General features: G+C 30.0%; 1 protein-coding gene across 7 annotated transcripts in view; it reads left to right on the top strand.

Annotated features, from left to right (window-relative positions):
* The first annotated feature begins 1,172 nt into the window (after positions 1-1,172).
* The window catches only part of LOC130443141 (diacylglycerol lipase-alpha), a 31,746-nt gene continuing 13,221 nt past the window's right edge, over positions 1,173-19,697 (top strand). Inside the window, exons 1-13 of one of the 7 annotated variants that reach the window (XM_056777630.1) lie at positions 1,176-1,536; positions 3,162-3,473; positions 5,138-5,349; positions 6,374-6,475; positions 6,536-6,710; positions 7,800-8,016; positions 9,212-9,414; positions 9,481-9,706; positions 10,249-10,456; positions 10,509-10,744; positions 10,832-11,061; positions 11,875-11,898; positions 15,361-15,493. In XM_056777630.1, the coding sequence (XP_056633608.1) occupies positions 3,379-3,473; positions 5,138-5,349; positions 6,374-6,475; positions 6,536-6,710; positions 7,800-8,016; positions 9,212-9,414; positions 9,481-9,706; positions 10,249-10,456; positions 10,509-10,744; positions 10,832-11,061; positions 11,875-11,898; positions 15,361-15,493 (2,061 nt within the window). In that variant the 5' untranslated portion in view covers positions 1,176-1,536; positions 3,162-3,378. Of the gene's footprint in view, positions 1,537-1,677; positions 1,801-3,161; positions 3,474-5,137; positions 5,350-6,373; positions 6,476-6,535; positions 6,711-7,799; positions 8,017-9,211; positions 9,707-10,248; positions 10,457-10,508; positions 10,745-10,831; positions 11,062-11,874; positions 11,899-15,360; positions 15,494-15,724; positions 18,904-19,697 lie in introns of those variants that run through there. The other 6 variants (XM_056777629.1, XM_056777631.1, XM_056777626.1 and 3 more) reach the window with 6 other exon arrangements.

Raw genomic sequence — 19,697 nt, 5'->3', positions numbered from 1 at the left:
GAAATTTATTAATAAATATTGAAGAAACGTTATTGTATAAATTAATTGTAAGTAACATATGAAAAGACACTTTTATTGGTATATGCGAGTGCAAGGGAACGACTTTACATTACATTTTCGTTTCTCTTATTTTGAAGACGTTTCCTGTTAGCAAATTCACATTTCATGGTCAATACATGAAGAAATACGTGAGTACCAATTTATGTAGGAGCGAATAATATAACCTAATTTCTAATGCAAGTACTATATATTATTAAAAAATAAACTAAATATTTCCTAAAATTTTCATAATTGTGCCTGAGCTAATACAAGTGTTTCGTCTTTTATCGGTCTAATCTAACCATAATCTATACCTACAGAACAACAGAAAAGTGTTTGGAGTGGCCAAAAGCCCTGTGTATTGAAGATTACAGAACCGTATCATAAGATTTCTTTTTCAATAAGTACCTATTTGTCAATAAAGGTTAGAAATTTTATTTCATTTCAATTCCAAGAATCTCTTCACAACAATTGTCACCGAGAATACGATTTTAGGCTTTTCCATTTGATTAGGAGATCCAGGTTGTGTATTATTAACAGTTTAGTTTAGTTGCAGCTTGCAAGGTGCAAGTGTGCAGTCTATTGTGATTATGGAAATTTTTGAAGGACCTCGTAAATGTAAAAGTGTTTATGATATAGTGAATTTATAGAATAATTATGGAAGAGAAATTCTTTAAAAATGAGTTATGTGAAACAGTTAGTTTTGAGAGCGGTAAGTAATGTAAAGTCTGAAAAAGTTGCACTTCTTATCTCCAGTTGTTAAAAAGATAATAGGTGAATAAAAATAGACTTTAGTAATAAAAAATTGAATCCATCTGTCCCTCTTGAGGAACATTAAGATGTCAGGACCACGAAACTCTAAAATTATTCACATTTTTCAGTGAAATAATTACACATCATGTTTTTAATATAAAGTTTTCATTACATTACATCTCGGATATTTTAAGAAGGTTCGAGTTCCATTCTACTAGTTACGTAACCCGCCATACAAATCTGTATTGCATTTTTTATATCTCTTAGTAACGTTATCGACTATTTTATTAAAGGTCGGAGTTCACTAGTTCCAAAATAACAACACATACATAAATTCGACTATGCTTGGATGCTTGTTTATTGATTTGGCAACACCGCGTACTAGTATTCGTCGATCGTTGAAAATATCTCACCCAACAAAATCAGAGGTATCTTTAAAATCTCGCCCTCTTAAATATTGCGTTCGTGGAAAATGTTATTTCACTGAGGATTCAAGATCTGTCTACTTTTTTGTATATTACGAAACCAATTCATTTACATTAATTATGAAGTGATCAAGATCAATTAACATTATTTTGCTTTTACGAAAATATGTCAGATTATGTGTGTGCCTTCATTTTATCAGAATCTTTAATGAAAAAGTTTTTTTATATTTAGAAACACAACTCTAACAGTGGTATTATAATATTGAGTTAATGGTGGTGTTAAAACAATGTGTGGTATTTATTTATTAAATATTTATTGGTGAGTAGTTTAAGAATTGATACAATATTGCAAATCTAATTAATTAGTCAGCAACGTCTGCAATAGAGCTAATCATGTGCAATATCTTTACATAAATAATTAGTATTGGATACCTACTGTTTTGTTATGACTTGTTAGAATGTTTATTTTATTTATTTTTACGAATCCTAAAGATTATGTGCTGATCTAAATAAATGCTTTGTGGGTGTAATGCTTGTGTGTAGAAATAAAAGTCGATAAAATCTACACAGACGATTGTACCTAGTAAGTTGAAAAGTTGTGAATGTCAAGCATATTTAGAAATATTTGTAAATAGGTCACGGAGGTATTTAGGTAAACAGGCCTTGTAATAAGCAGGTGGCTTACTTCTTAAGTGAAGCTGAGAAGTTATTTTAGACGAAGATCAATAGGATACTGGAATTTATTTTGAAAACGTCTAATAAATTCTTTCGTTTACGCGCATTTCGAATTCGATAAAATAGACTGGTTAACCTAAAAAAAATAAACGTATAGAATAAAGTTAAATAGATAGCAAATGTTTATTTAACTATTTTTCACGGTTGGTTATTAATTAAACCCATACATTTTATAGCAATTTCTTACGGGAGTAAAAATATTTTAGTATGTCAAAACAGGTGTGGGATCGGCTAGTTTGCAAAAAATTGAGAAATTGATTTGATTAGGTTAAGTTAGATAGTCGTACATTTTTAACTAATCTATCCGGAAGGTTAGATTAGAATTCCCTGTTTTGGTAAAGATAAAAAAATATCCGCTGTTTAGAATGTTTATTCAAGGCGATTATTTTAACACAGTCAATACGAATTTACATTATAAAAAGTATTCAAACATCTCATTTTAATTAAGTCGAAATAATAATCCGATTCTGTTTTTTGGAATGTTTGCATTTTATTAGCATCAAGTTTGCACTTTCTATAGCGAAAAACGCATTTCCATTGTGTTATTTTTTTACGAATTAACATTTACGGGGGGAGGAAGATATGCAAATAAATTTTTGTTTATATAATCAATTTACATCGTACTTGTGATTTTTTCATTATAATTTGCGTAGAAATGGTGATTATAGACATTTTAATTTTTATAACTATATCCGTATAGGCATTTTTTGATGTTATAATAGATTTTTTTAGCTCATTGGTGATGGTTATAGGTTTTTAGATATTTATTTTCGTATGTTCGTGATAATTGGGTTGAATAATATTTTTTTATCAGATTAAACGGGAAAAACGGTTGATATGAAGCACTTCAATTAAATAGAGTGGCACTTCAAAGCCGCTATTGTCACGAAAAGGTATATCTTTGAACTTCCCTTATTTATTCGGCAAATTATGTTGATTTAATGCAGGAATATTGGATAACGGAATTTTAATAACAGATGTGCTTGTCCCATATAATTTTTCAACAGTTACAGGGGGAGTTCAATAAATTTCTATTAGAAAGCATCAAATAACAGTTTTTATTACTGAATATTATACATACAATTCTAAATGTCCTAAATATAATGTAGAACATTATGATAAATAATTAGATGTATTAGATGCGGGAATTATCGTAGTTATTTTTAAATAACTAGGTTTGGTTTAATTATTTTATATATTTTTTTGTAGATACTTCTCTGGAAATTTAATGTGTACGACTGGTATGTGGGTGCCTGTAGCTCACAAAATGAAACTTTACTTCTAAACTGTTACAGTTCCCTTGTAACGTTGGTACAATATAATCATGCTTCGCAGCAAAGTTGAATTTCGATTATATTTATTCACAGACAATTCAAAATTGAAATATCAAAAAACAGAGGAATAACATTGAGTATTACTTACGGATATGCCAGGGCTGGTGGTATTTAGAAGACGATGGAGTGTTGGTTCAGATGATTTGGTTGTACCTGGAGTGTTTCTTTCTACTGTACATTTGATATGGTGAGTAAATTTGATTTATAAGATCTCTGAAAATGTCTCTATAAATTCATGTGAAAATTAATAGTACGAAATACAAAATTTATTAGGGTCTAGAAGAATATGTTTATGAATGGAATAATTCAAAATAGATTCCCACCATACTGAACCAGCAATTATATATTCAGATATCTAGCTTATTGTTGTTTTTAAAAAAATAAGGACACATACTGACTATACAACTAAGTTGGAAGATATTTTAGTTTCTTTTACGTCTTTGTAAGTACGAAAAAATAAATTAATAAAAACAGTATTTTTTGAAAACATTGATCAATAGGCATATAAAAAATTAAAGACTGTCATATCAATACCCTTATTTAGTACTATTAGAGGCGGCTAGCGCATAAGCGCTGTAGAGATCTCAAGAAAACTAAATAAAATGATAATAATAATCTAAATACAATTTATATTATGTAGCTTTCACAAGGAGTTGCAGATGCTAGGAACGATGTTAGGCGGGATTTCGTGACACTGTCGTGTAGCTTGGCTCCCTTTCTCTCAGTTCCTGTCTCAACGAGCTGTCTACAATGTTAATTCTTAAGCTTCCATTAGATTGTAGTACCTACCTTGAAAAACAACAACGTAAAATCGACCAATTAGGTAACCCACCTACCTTTCGATTCACATTGTTGCAGCTCTTTCCATGAGATGCGATGATGCACGTTATAATCAAAGCGGTTTAAAACAGTTGCATGTTTTATTGGTGAAGTTTACTGTATTCAGTCCAGCGCAATATGTAATAAATTAGGTAGATGCCAAATAAATAAATTTTTTCGAGATTTTCTAGTTCTTGAACTGAATAGCAATATACTATAATAGAGTGAATGTGACTTGTTGCAATATGGAAGAGCAAAAAATTATGAAGAAAAACTTAATATGATAATATATGGGCCAAAAACATTAGGCAGATTTATGGATTTGTATCAAATAAGATAGCAGGATACATGAAACGGAAGAAAAATAATAGTGCAGTTGAAAAAATAAAAAACAGAATGGAAACCGGCTTACAGAAAGACCAAAAAGTCTCTAAATGTAGGTATTTTTTGTGTGGAATGAAGGTTTAAACTAAACAGTATTGTCAGAATATGGTAAAAATACTTGTAAAATATAAAATAATATGACCGAAGATTAAGTAAAATAAAGTGTATGGACACACTTTACTAAAATATTTCGAATTGTCTTTGGATTCTAGTTAAATTGAACCACCCAAAACCATTGTTAGAAAGTGGTAGAGAGTTTGGCAACGTTGTAAATACAGAGTTCAGCATAGGCGTCAAATTTAACTAAACAATATTGTCAGAATATGTTAAAAATACTTAAAAATAAGTATTTTTGGTAATATGACTGAAGATTAAGTAAAATAAAGTGTAGGAAGACACTTTTCTAAAATATTTTAAATTGTCTCTGGATTCTGGTTGAATTAAACTACCTATAACCATTGTTAGTGAGTGGTAAAGAGAGTTTGGTAACGTTGTAAACACAGAGTTCACCACAGATGTAAAGTGAAAACACTTAAATGAGTTTTTCTGGAAATATGATCAAAGATTAAGTAAAATAAAGTGTAGGAAGACACTTTAATAAACTATTTTAGAATTGTCTTGTGATATTCTATAGTATTTTTGTTTCAGGACCATTATACTGAGTGTGATACTCTCCCTAGTAAATTACGACAGAAGCGTTTATTCTATTTTTTTACTATGGTGTCTGATTATCGGATATCTAGTCATATTAATATTTTCTATGCTCATCGAACTCGTCATCTGCGTAGTGGCCATGCGTGGAAGCATTCTAGATACAGGCAAAAGGGCCTCTATGCAGTATATACTCTACCTCAGACTAAGTAAGCAGTCATTGATTGCACCATTTTTCATTTTTTTGTCATCGTGGTGTTTGAGCTTTACTTTCTTTGCTGCGTCTTCATCTAATATGTTTTTTTTTTCATTTAATATCATATGGAATCTTTCCCAAACCTTGGTTAACTAGAACCTTTGTTAATATTATTTGATTTTCTTCTTTATTTTTATGGAATTTGTTTCAATTACTTTTTTTGGGATTTACCACATTATTCTTATAATACTCTCCGTAAATTATCAGTTTACCACTTTTGGAAATACTTCAAATTATCTGCTCGGCTTAGAATCACAATAAAACATGCTAATTTGGCGTTTTCTAGATAGCAGAATCCATTTAATGCGGTCTCATGTGGCGGAAATAAATACTTCCTGTTTTACCTATGATTGGATTTGTTGACTGGTTCGCTTTTTTGAAACTGGATTTATGAATTACAAGAAATAGCAGTTCTTCTAGATTATGAAAACATATCGTAGTACATAGAAAAATAACTTTCTCAAGTTATCAGCTGATTAAGATAACCTAACCTAAGCTAGAGTAAACCTAACCTTACTTAAAGTAAACATAACCTTATCAAAACATACATCCGTTCATCGCTTTTGGTTTAACATAGACATTTCCCAATTCGAATGTATATAAAATTTGAAATAAAAATGTCAACAATTATTTTTTACTTTTTTTGTACTGTTCTCCTTTCCTGTCAAGCCCCCATCTTTTAAAAATTTACCTCCAAAATTAAACCTTTGGTTCAATTCACAATTCCAGTTGAACTGAAAGCCAACAAATCCAGTTATTGATAAAACTGGAAATAATTCAGACAACTGGATCTCGATAAATGGATTTCACAATTTCGAAAACGCTAAACTAACGTGGATTCATTATAATAATAAGCCGGACAGTTTCGGAAGTATAGCTTCACTTTTCGTTTACTTTTTCTCAACAAAACATTTATTTAAATTATTTTTTATCTTTTGTCTACTAAAACTGAATATACAGATCTTTTTTTCTCCTAGCTGTGATGCTAGTAGAAGCTGCTTGGTTATCAGCAGGAATAGCCTGGTTAGTAAAATATTATTTAGAATGTCCAATAGATAACGCCAAGGAAATTGTTTTAGGTAAACATTAAAACACATATATAATAAATTAAAAATTATTTTTTACATAATTGTTTCTAGTTATGGTAGTTTTCAATTGGTGCATCCTTTTCTCAGTGATAATAACCGTTTGGTGTACTTACGATAGCGCTGGACGCTCATGGGTCAAAATGAAACAGTACCAAAGGTCAATGAGGGAATCGGAATCCAAGTTTCAGTACAAAAGATCAGGTAGTACGAGGAATTGGAGACAGAGGTATGAGGATTTAATTATTTCAATTAGTTTTCTCTTAAAAAAGATCTTTTAGAGGCAGCATCAGTAGGGGGTGTATTTATTTTGATTTAACGTTATAATTAGATAATAAAATTGAAGTTAACAGAAGATGTTGAACTAAAAGCGAAAATAAAATCATGTTTGCATGCTGTGTTTGGCTGTTTTTGGTTTTAAAAGTTCTATTGTAGAACATAACCTTACAAAATGTTGGGTTTTGCCTGTTTTAGGTATTAAACGTCTAAAATTGGACTATAATTTTACAAAATGTTGTGGTTTGGCTGTTTTAGGTATTAAAAGTACAATCTTGGGCCATAACCTTACAAAATCGACAGTTACTAATATAAATAACAGTTGCTGGTAACTGATTTGCGTTTTATTCGATTTAAATTAACGTTTAACACCCACAAATATTTTTTAATCGTTAAATATCTTTTTCTTAATGAAAGCATAATATTTATTAGGCAGAATAATTTGTTTGTTTACTTTAATTTATTTATTTCAGTCAAATGGTATGGGTTTAACGTTACTCGTAATCAAAATATATGTACTCCCCCAGTAGTGATGCCTCTCGTGGATTTTTTCCTAAGTCTTCTGGGGAAATTAGCTAATTGAAAATATACCACAAAGCACGTTTATTTGTTTAAAAAATTCAATTTTTTTGTGTTTTTTTACAATATTGTAAATTTTTATTATTTTTAAGATTTATGAGGTTGGAAAACAAGATATAATCTACTAGTAAATTTGGGTGTATAAAAATATTGAAAAAAAAATAAAATATGATTTTTTCTACCATTATTTAAGTCAAATTTCCTGTTAATTATTGGAATTTCTAAAGTAACAGACAATATAGAAAATATACAGATTATTTCTCTTAAACTACTAAGATCAAATTTTTATTACTCATTAATGTTGTTTTTTGATATTAAATATGAACATAACCTCATTGTTTTATATTACGTTAATACTTCCAAAGTTTGGTAATGTTGTACAAATCTGACTTGACACCCGTGACGGGTAACGATTTTTATAGTATACAACCTATACCTAGAATGTAATTTTTTCATTTTTCAGAAAAGTTCTTAGAGCTTATCAAGACAGTTGGCATAATAGATGCCGTTTTCTATTTTGTTGTTCAACGTCCGATAGAAATAGGAATTCTTTTACCGATATCGCAAGATTATTATCGGATTTTTTTAGAGATTTAGATGTAGTACCTTCTGACGTCATTGTGGGTTTAGTATTACTACGAAAATTCCAAAAAATCGAACGAAAAGCGATAGTAGAACAGGTGAGGAGCGATATTGTGATCTTTTCTTGAACGAATAACCACAAATCAAACTAAATGATAATTTAAAAAAAGTTTATGAAGAAATTTTCAAAAAATGTTGTCCTTACATAGTAAAAATGCTGTTTTTATTATATAGCCTCAAAAAATTGAAAAGTAATTGTTAATTCTACCAGAAATCACCAAAAAATAGAAGCGTGTATATATTTTTTTTATTCTTCGTTTTCAATTTTAATAAGAGCAGAATTTCAAGGCAGGTCAAGTCGTTAAAAGCTCGAATTTTCAAAAACTCTCATTTAATTTAAAGAAAGTTTTCGACAATACTGCAATCCTTCTTCCATTGTTCTTGAAAATTGAGAAATTTAACATTGTAACCATCCTGGGTGGTTTCAAAAGGAACAATACATGTTGTAAGTCATTGTTAACAAAAGAAAATCGTTAATATTTCAATATATGTAGTGGAAACTTGGTCGGTAATACGAAGATTTATAGAATTTCAAGGATAACATCCCAATCTATTCTAACCTATGAAAATTTACCGTCATTCATAATCTAACCAATTCACAAAAATTTGAATAGCAACCAGAATCGATAAACTCAATATTTGTCAAGTGTCAATTTGAATATTGATTTTTAAATCGTATGTTTATTTTGTGTATCTCCACCATCTGTCGGAATATCTGGAGGGGAAGGCTCCTGTAAGTGATTACCTTCTATCATTGAATCTTTCTAGGTATCCTCACGTAATCGTACAAATTTCAATCTTTCCCCTACTTCTTTACCACTTTGGTCATTTTTCTTTTAGTTGCTGTCTGTTTTTGATCATTTTTATCTATTCAGGTATTTCCAGGTAACTTTTTCATACAGAACTAAACATTCTGTCACTTCCTGTTATTCCGATGCTGTTCTCTAAATTAACGTCTTTTCAGAGCAAAAACAATACTTACCATAATATTGCAATAATTATAGTCCACATTTGGTCGGTAATGTGAAGATTTCAAAAAATTTCAAGGCAGGTGCAGTTTTTAAAAGCTCGAATTTCTTGCAATTATTATAATTTCTTTTTAACCCAAAAATAGTCAATTTTCCTCACAATTTTTTTTCTTTTCATCATCTGGTACAGTGAAACTTGAAGTGTCATAAAAATCTATCACAAATCTGAAAAAATAACTATATTGAAGAATTAATGTCTTTTCAGCGCAAGAACGACACTTACGAGTTTCTATCTGGAGTGGCTATCACGCCGTCAACGCAGTTTCTATCTTTACATGAAGAAGGCGCGGATCTAGAACTGTTTCAATCGGTGATCCATTTCGCTCACTTCGCTGTCAAAGCATACGGTTGGCCAGTCTTCATAATAAATAACCCATTAGGAATGTGTAAACTGTGTCCTAGTCTGAGGTATTTAGATACCGCCGTTTCGACACGCGCACTTAAAATTTTCTTTTGTTTTATTTGTTGTTTCAGGTGTTGTTGTTGTGTTCCTATTAGACATAATACATCTCCGCAGATAGTCGACGATAACTGTTGTCATTGTAATTATGCTGCAACTGAAAAATTAAGTATAGTCGGAGATATCGAAATTATTTATGCTACTTACCACGTAGACATAGGCCAGACACCGTTCTTTGTAGCTTTAGATTACGGTAGAAAAAAAATTGTGATAAGTATTCGAGGCACTCTTTCCATGAAGGTAAGTCATTTCAAAATAAACGAATTTTTTTTCAATAAAAATATTGTTTTCTTCAATATTTGGGTAGCAAAAGTATAGGAACATTTTTTAAACTAAAAAAAAATATGAGATATTATGATGACCCCCTAGTTGTTACTTGAAATTTATCCATAATTTACTTGTCAGTCATTAACCCTCTTCTATAATCATTTCTTTCATAAATATAATTAATTCAATCTTTTTATAAGTCTGGAACAGGAAATTTAGGTGTATCATCATAGTTTTTCTTTATTTCAATGGCTTTTCACCATTTTTTCCATCATTTATTTAGTTTAGAACTTCTTGTAATTATCTTACTTTTGTTTTAGAATACATTCTTGATATTGTATTCTACTCTATTCATATTTTCTTTTATATTCTCTCAAATTTTATTCTAGCTCTTAAATACTCTTCTTTTTAACATTTGCCTATTTATTATTTCCATAAGGCTGATCTATGACTAATCACATACCATGTTGTCACAAAAATTCAACCATATTGCTTACAGCTACATTTTGTTGTAGGATATTCTAACAGATTTGAATGCTGAAGGTGAAACGTTACCTTTAAACCCACCCAAAGAAGATTGGTTGGGTCATAAAGGAATGGTTCAAGCGGCTCAGTACATTTTGGAAATATTGGATGAGGAACAATTAGTTGAACGGGCTTGGGCTCACAATCCTGAAAGGGGTACTCGCGAATTTGAATTAGTCATTGTGGGACACTCTTTGGGTTGGTACCAAAATGTTATGTTGATACTTTTGCCTATAAGAAATTTATTTAGGTGCTGGAACTGCTAGTATACTCGGGATATTGTTAAGGCAAAGACAACCTACTCTTCAATGTTTTTGTTATTCTCCACCAGGAGGTCTTCTGTCAGCTCCAGCTGTTGATTATACCAAAGAGTTTACAGTCTCGGTAGTGGTAGGAAAGGACGTTGTACCTAGAATAGGACTCTATCAAATGGAGACTCTCAGAACTGATCTTATTAATGCCATTAAAAGAAGTGTTGATCCAAAAGTAAGTTTGGAATTAACATTTCTATTGACTCAAGTAATTTTTTAATTTGATTAATTAAAAATAAGAGAGTGATTATGTATTTTACAGTGGAAAACAATCTCATGTAGCGTCCTCTGTTGTGGGTGTTCACAACCAACTTCTGCTGTGGAATTGTCAACTGGAGAGAAAGACGTTACTGAATATATGAGGAGTAAAGAAAAAGCACGAGCGATAAGCATTCATCCATCGGATTGTACGATCGCCTTATCTAGTCATCCGCCATTATACCCACCTGGAAGAATGATACACATTGTTAGACATCATCCAACATCCGGACAGTGAGTTTTCTCATTTTTTTTGTAATCAGTATTTTTGTTAATATTTTTTTTATCCGAAGAAAGTGTTTGAAGTTGTTTTACTTGAACGTAAAAAAATATAATTGTTTATAACTATATCAATCTAAAATATACAAAAAGAGGTAAAATTATCTCTAAAAATAAATTGAAGAGAAAACTTTAAAAGAATGAAGTTAGGCAAGAAAAATAATTCCTCGATGCCTACTGAGGCGATAAAGTAAAGACTTTTGAGGAGTTTATTTGCTCTAAATTTATTATATATATTTTATAGTAGATTGTAATTTTACCCTCATTTTTTGGAACAATGTATCAACTAACATCAATGAAAACCTTGATGCACAAATTTCTCTCCAAAAAGTTTGTCCCAGAAACATAAGACTGCACAAAATTGAAATTCATCTTGTAAAAACTGACTATTGGTAGTTAACCGGAAAAAGTAAAAAAAAGGAAATTAACAAGAAATTAACCAATTGTTTTGCAGGGATTTGTCATTGTCCACATTATTTACCTTTTAAACAAGATTTTAATTTTGTTATAAATAAAAAAAATTTTTTGTACATATTATATTTTGTCATTTACTGTTAAATTATAAATTATAAAACCATCATTTTGAAAGTTATGTACGTTTCAATTTAAATAATACAGAGTGATTAAATCATGAACAATTTTTCTGGTTACTTCTACCGGAATCTTAAGAAGACAATTTCGAATACTTTCTTAAAAATTGGTTTGTTTTTATATTCAATGTTGAGTCAGTAGTAACAATTACTAACAGTATCGTCTTAACAATTTCAGACAAAAGTATGAAAAAAGATGGAGGTAAATGATATTAACCCAATTTACTAACCAAACCATATCCTATGCATGATTAATGAAAAAAATGAAACCATATCTTTTTGATTTTCTTTAAATAAAATAAAAAAATTGAAATTTTTGATTTTTGTCGTTCTAAAATTAGAAATGATAGGTTTCATTTTTTCATTAGTGTCACGCATGACAATATATTTGAAGTATAAAGTAACCAGGTACATATTGTGTGCAAGATTTGTATTTTAATTGAAAATAAAAAAAAATCTGCCTACAAGAAGAGAGAAGAATAACGCAGAGAATCATAATCTTGTCAGAGAGCATGCTAAAGTAGAAGGAAATAAAATATCTGATAAATTATCTAACAAATTCACATTGCAGTTCGGTGTAAGCCTTGGTCTCCTCTACAATTCGCTTGGAAACTGGTGTGTTTTTCACCAAAGTACCCCATCTTCTCAAATTCATTGTTTCTAAGCCTCCGTGAATTTGATTAATCCATCTGCTGTATATTTTGGCATTCAGCTGAGGAATTAATAAAAAAGACCTAAATACCTTCTGTCTAATCGAAATGAAAACAAAATTGGACTACTGGAACAACGTAGCTGGAGCTAAGACATGGTATTATGAACAAAAGGAATCAGAAGAATGTATTAACCAGAGCAGTAAGGGTTTTATAAGAGGTTATAACAAAACATTGTCGCATTAATGGACGTGAAACCCAAACTGGTGGGAACAGATGTTTGTAAAAGAAACATCTATCCACATATTTGTTGAATACAACTCTCTCGAATATCCATACTAACTAGAGCTGAAATACTCGAACTGAAGCTAACGTATATCCTCCTGATCCATGTTTAAGGATCAGGAATACAGCCCCCAATAAATAAAAATTCGTTTTAATTACCATAATATCTAATAATATACAGTGCTGTTTACATTTAGGTTTTGTTTTGCATAATTTGTCAACAAGATATATAAATTGAATCGTTTTCGCAATATAAATGGAAATTTTGCTTGTTGTTTGTAAACTGAGTGAAATATGAGTGGTGAAAATTGAGTTTGATACCCAAATGCATGCTTGAATAATATATATGCACTTAATTACATAGTTTGTGACGTCATGTGAAGTGGTAGACAATCAAATTGTAGTTACTGATGATTTAAAAAAAAGTTTTTGCACATTTTTTGGGATAATAAATAAAAAATATGAAACCGAGAATAACAATTTATTTTGTGTTTGAATAAATTCAAAGAAGAGTTATTTAATAAATTGCGTTTTTTACAAAACTAAAATGTTCAATAAAAGACCACCTCATACTCATATTTACAACCCACAGAACTTGTTCTGTAAATTCTTTCTAGAATAATCCTCTTTCTATTCAATTGCGATTTTTACAAAACTAAAATGTTCAATAAAAGACCACCTCATACTCATATTTACAACCCACAGAACTTGTTCTGTAAATTCTTTCTAGAATAATCCTCTTTCTATTCAATTGCGATTTGTTTTGGATTCTTCTATGATGAGACACTTTTAAAACACTTTTTTCTTAACAATTATACAGAATACGAATATTTTAAAAAATGAAATGATCATGACCCTGAAAGCAGTATTTTCGAGATTTTCTGTTATTAAATTTGTTATCAAAATTAACAAAAAACAAAATTCAAAGAATTAAAATTATTTTTTGAAAAAAATAAAATTCTAAAAATTGAAACATGTAGATTGTTTCAAAAATTTAATGTGCCTTTTCTTTAATTTTTTTTTTCCAATATTTTTAGCTCTTAAAGCTATTAGCAAAATTAACAAAAATCAAAATTCGAAGATTGAATATTATTTTTTGAAAAAAATTTTATTCTAAAAATTGACACCTGTGTATTTGTCAAAAATTTAGTACCTTTTTTATTTAATGAAATTTATAAAAAATAACTGGTTAATGATGGAAATATTCTCTTAAATTGCATATGTAGAGAAATAAAAAACGAATAAATTTTCAAGTTTAAATTCTAGGAACTTTTATTTTTCACTGAGGTATTCCCACCCTAAATTTTGTTTTGCCTGCTACTTCCAGGGTAATGAAATAATAATACAATTATCAAGATCACGTTATTAGTAATTTTTCGAATATTAGTTTTTCCACTACTAACTCATAGAAACCACTAATGAACAAATTTCATTTTGTTCAATTTTGAGATTAGTACCAAAGAAAAAACTCATAGAACATATTGTTCTAAATCTAGAACATTGTACTTAGTGTTTAGTGCGCTAATTTGCTTACTACAATACCAAAATTTCAGATCAGAATTATGCTTAATTTAAAATTCGCGCTTGTTTTGATTTTTGACACCTTGCTAATAGCGTCAACAATTACAAATCATGGTCGTTTTAAGGTTAGGTTCGAGAAATACTCTTAGACTAGGGAAAAGAGAGAACATTTGACCTTCAAAAATTGCCCGTGACCATTTGGTCAAAAGCGAGTAGTGCGCAGTGACGTATCAAGGCATTATAAATGGGAAAATATTACTTGTTAATAATGTATTTAGTTTGGAACATCACAACTTTTTACAAAATGTTTGTTTTAATTGTTTCTACATATTTTGTTGAATGATCTTATTATCTACTTGACCCTATTCAGAGGATGGACAGTTCTTCTCTTGCTGATGTTTTTATCATCTGTGTTCAAATTTTTTTAACATCAACTGCTAAGAATTTTTCGAATTTTCGCATTGATGTATCAATTTTTTAAACTTGCCTTGGTAAGTTGATAATTTTTTATGAGAATTACCCCGACAATTGTATTGACCATGTGAAAAACTACTTCATTGTTTTTGTAGATGCTCTATCAAAAAAAAGTTTATTTCTAATCACCCTCATATGATCGTATCCCTACAAGATTGATTCGGTTTTATGCTCAACGGTTACTACTCGTAAATTCATAAATTATTTACCTATAGAGATTATAATCGATGGTGCAATTATGGCATGTCATATGAATCGCTGGCTCTGATCTGTTTTTGGAAGCTTTAGTAAGGTTAGTGTTTATGTTGAGGACAGTGTTATTCACATTAACAGGACCAGGAGCAGGTACAAAGGGAGTTAAAGCAGAAGTTGAAGGTAGTATTTCAACTGATGATGTAGCCAGCGACGTTGATGTTCGTTGCACCATTCTTGGATTTGTTTTTATAACAGCAAGGCTCTGCCCTCTGCTACTGCTGGTGATTTCTATCACCCATCTTGTTTAAGTTGAAGAGTATTTCCACTACCAGCAGCTAAAATAGTAATAGTATATTCTATATTGTGCCTTACTTCCTCTCTGTTTTGATAAAAAACAAAATCTCGGTATAAATATTAGAAATAGTACACTTTGGTGTTTAATTTTACCCAAATCCCACGACGAAAACGTTTAAATATGTGTCTACATAGTACATTCATCTGGTATAATTTGTTTTCTTCATCTGAATGTGTATTTTTAGACAATCATTAAATAGAAAAGGACCAGTGTACCAAGCCCTATGGGCGCGTAATACGGATTTCGACGAAGTATTAATATCTCCCGTTATGGTTACGGATCATATGCCGGATAAACTACTGGATGCTTTGAATAAGGTATGTGATGATATGAAACAGTGTCTGTCATATTCGTTTCGCATACAATCTAGTGAATAATGAGTTGCATGAAGCTTTTGATGTATTTTTTATTTTATATAAAGTTTATAAAGAAAAAGAAGAGACATTAAATTGGAAAAAATATATATTAAATTGTATATTCAATTTATTTTTATTGAGATATTAAATTCGACTCGTTTTATTATATAAATAAGCAAAAATCATTTTTAGGATTCAAATTTGGATATTTGAGGGCGACAAAAAATGATTATAAACATAGAATAAATTTTTTGATATACATGACTTCGAATCAAATGGTCACTAATGGATTACTTAAAATTATTAAAATTACTAAAATAATAAAATTACTTAAAATAAAGATGAAAATTATAATTTTACAATGATTCAACTCTTAAAATAATTTTTTTATTACAAAGTAAATTCATTACCCCTAATTTCGATGGAAATTGTTGTTTGAGCAGCTGCTGAAATGGCAGCAGTTAATCGATTAGATTTTGGACTCTGTCGTGTATAAAAGGATTAAGTTCATGTAGATCTATATAGATCTGAGAAATTATGATAAATCTCATTTATTTCTATTTGAAACATTTGAGCTGTGATTTAGGAGCTAGGTGTTATTTTTTTGAGTATATATAAAACAGTGATTCTTCTTTTTCATTATTTTGAATAAGTTTGATAAAATTAAACTTAATCTTGTAATTTATAAAACATATTGTGTATTTTTAAACTATTAAGGGATGAAAAATGTTCGCGAGTTATATAGATGTATTTAATTAAGGGTTACATTACACTACAAGTTTAATATTTATTGTGTCTCCCATATCAGAGCTCATCATCAAACTCCAGTGACTGTTTTCGGCTCGAGGAGGTTAGATCTATATTTGTTAGTTTCAGCTAGATCCCTAATGTCATCTGGTGCTTCCTGGGGTGATAGTGCTCTGTGAGGAAACCAGTGAGGTGTTGTAGCTTGTTTCAATGTGAATATTAGTCACAAACGAATTATTTGTAGTAATTCCTTCTAGTAAGACACTACCAAACTAATTTACTCTCAGTTTCCTTCTTTGAAAAGAAACTAATTTTTATAGGTGCATTTCCTATACCACAGACAAGCTCCAGGCCAAATTCAAGCTTTTGTCTTTCTTTTGGAACTATTTCTTGTAGGTGCATTTTCTACACCACAGAAAAACTCCAGGTCAGTTGAAAGCTTTTGACTTCCTTTTGAAACTATTTATTATTGGTGCACGTTCTACACCATAGAAAAGCTCTAGGTCAATTGAAAGCTTTTGATTTCCTTTTGAAACTATTTATTATTGGTGCACGTTCTACACCATAGAAAAGCTCTAGGTCAATTGAAAGCTTTTGATTTCCTTTTGAAACTATTTATTATTGGTGCACGTTCTACACCATAGAAAAGCTCTAGGTCAGTTGAAAACTTTTGACTTCCTTCTGAAACTATTTTTTATAGGTATATTTTCTATTCTTGAGAAATTCTCCAGATTAATAAGAAGCTTTCATTCTTCTTTTGAATCTATTTTTTATAGGTGCACTTTCTACACCTTAAAAAAGCTCTAGGTTATTAAAAAGCTTTTGATTTCCTTGTGAAACTATTTTTTATAGGTGTATTTTCTATTCCAAAGAAAAGCTCCAGGTTAATAAAAAGCTTTCATTTTTCTTCTGAAACTATTTTGTTGGAAGTTGGAAGCTTTTGACTTTGTACTGAAACTATTTCTTATAGGAGCAATTTTTACACTACAGACAAGCTCCAGGGTAATAAAAAGCTTTCGTTTTTCTTCTGATACTATTTTTTATAGTAGCATTTTCCCACACCACCTAAAGTTTTTGAGCCAATAAAAAGCCTTAGTGCTTCTTCTTTTGTATTGGTTTTCTAATTTTGAGTAACCAGGAAACTCAGTTGTTTCGATAGATGCTGCAGTTTTTTTCCAGCTTATTTTTACGTATCTTTTTAAATTACTTTGAATGTTAATTTGTTCAAAATTTCAAATTTCATCTTTAGCCATATAATACTTGTGACTGTTATCATAACCCTATTCTGTGATGATAACAATTAGAATAATTTGATTTCAAAATTTTACAATTCAGCAAATTTCCGTACAAATGTTGGCTCTAATTTTATTATAATAGAATGTTAAGTAAACTATTCATCATCATCACGCCGTTTAATCTCTTGGATTATGGCTAGCGCTTGGGGCGCCAATATATCCCTTTATTGGGATGGATTACTCCCCTTGTTCTTTTGTTATAGTTTTTTGTTGGTCCTAGCTTCGTTTGTTCTTTCTCCATTCTTTTCTGTGTTTGCATTTGTCTTTTCAGTCTACTATTTCTAGGATTCTGGTATCTTCTTCAATTTGGTTTCTCCAGATATTTCTTGGTCTGCCTCTGTCTCCTGGCCATAGAGGTATCCATTGTTTTATCCTCCTCACCATTACTGTAGGTTTCCTTCTCATGATGTGTCCTGCCCAATTTATTGCTTTTAAATGCCTTATTACTATTACTATTTCTACTCCCAGTTCCCAGTTCTTCTTCTATTATAATAATAGTAAACTATTGTGGTTCTCTATTAGCGAAAAAATATGATTTAATTACAATGTGTGCAAAGAGGATTTTTGGTAATTTAAAATGTTTTTATTGTTATAATTTATAAAGTTTATATGAAGCACGAATCAAGTCTTGTTTATGTATTTTTGACTACTGTCAAATTGTAAGACTTCTTTTTTCAGATATTTACATGTTTATTGTAAGAACTTTTCCCACTAATTCTTTCCTAGAATTATTTAAATAAATATCATGATTAAGTTTAACAATGAAACTGTTTTAAAGCTCATACTTTGACCTATTTTTGTTGCTTTGAACTTTCCTCGTAAACAGAGATATTCGTGGCTGTGTTACTGATCCGAATGTTTTTTTTTTTATTTTGTATTGAATTGATTTTGGAAATAATTTTAAAGATAAAATTTTTGAAATTACTTTCATAGAGTGGTTAATAGTTGGCTTTTAGTTTGCAATTTGAAGAGCATATGGTATAGACAAGCATAAAAATGACTTTGCTTTAACCTTTTTTTAATTGCAAACAAAAGTGAACGATTTGTGATAAAATGTGTTTTTAGAAAAGAAGTATTTAGAAAATGTAATCAAAAGTTGTTTAAAACACTATTTTGGTGAATTACTTTCAGCATGGTTTTTTTCCTATGAAGTTACCACAAATCTTTTATAAAATCTTCCTTAGTTTCGATAGAAATTTATCTCTCTATTGTTTTTAATTTATTTTTTATTTTTTTTATATTAGATTTTTTTTAATTTGCCTTTATTTGATATGATTTTATTATTATATTTTTAGATACCAGTATTGTTATTAAAGCTTTTTTTTTAAATTTGTTTTTTTTTTAATTTTTCACCCATAACCCATCACCAATTAAAATTTAAGAAGGGGTTCGAAGTTTTTTTACATTTTGCTGTTAATAAATTCAAAATAATTTACTAAAGCGGCCTTAAATGCTTTATTACTATATGAAAATGTTGATAAGAGACAGTTTCTAATTTTGCAATAGTGTTTACTGGTACAACACCAACATTCATAATTCTGTTTGCTTCTTTGAGCTCCGTATGACCCATGTGATCAGCTTGAAGAACCATATAGTAAGATTTTGAGTTGGTGCAGGGCACAGAACATACCCTAAGAAGAAATGCAAACTTAGTTGTTATTCAGTGGAATTTTCGATGCCAGTGCCCTCGATGGTAGTTGGCAGAACTAATCTATTTTCGCGGTTCATTTAAATTTACAACATTTCTATCCAGTTCCGATTTCACAGTTTTCCCAATTTACATCTTACAAAATAATATTCACATACATTTTCAGTAATATAAAATAAAACACTTTTTTAACAAAAAAATTTTTTAAATTTCGAAATAAACGGTAATCAGATGGTGCCAGATAAGGGCTGTATGGGGGATGTGGCATCATTTCCAAGCTAAGCTCCAATAGTTTCCCACGAGTTACCAAAGATGTGCAAGGCCTTGCAATATCATGGCGGAATACTAAATCTTTCCGATTAGTAAGTGGCAGAACTAAATTTGTGTTGCCTAAATTTACATGAAAGTTGATCTTCTTATTGGGTATGTTTTCTGGGTTCGGCTAACGAAGAAATCTCAGTGTCTACTAAACCTG

Source organism: Diorhabda sublineata, chromosome 4, assembly GCF_026230105.1.
Source record: "Diorhabda sublineata isolate icDioSubl1.1 chromosome 4, icDioSubl1.1, whole genome shotgun sequence".
NCBI classification, from domain to species: Eukaryota; Metazoa; Arthropoda; class Insecta; order Coleoptera; family Chrysomelidae; genus Diorhabda; species Diorhabda sublineata.
Note: the sequence above shows the minus strand (reverse complement) of the source record. Positions and strands in the feature narration are given on the sequence as shown.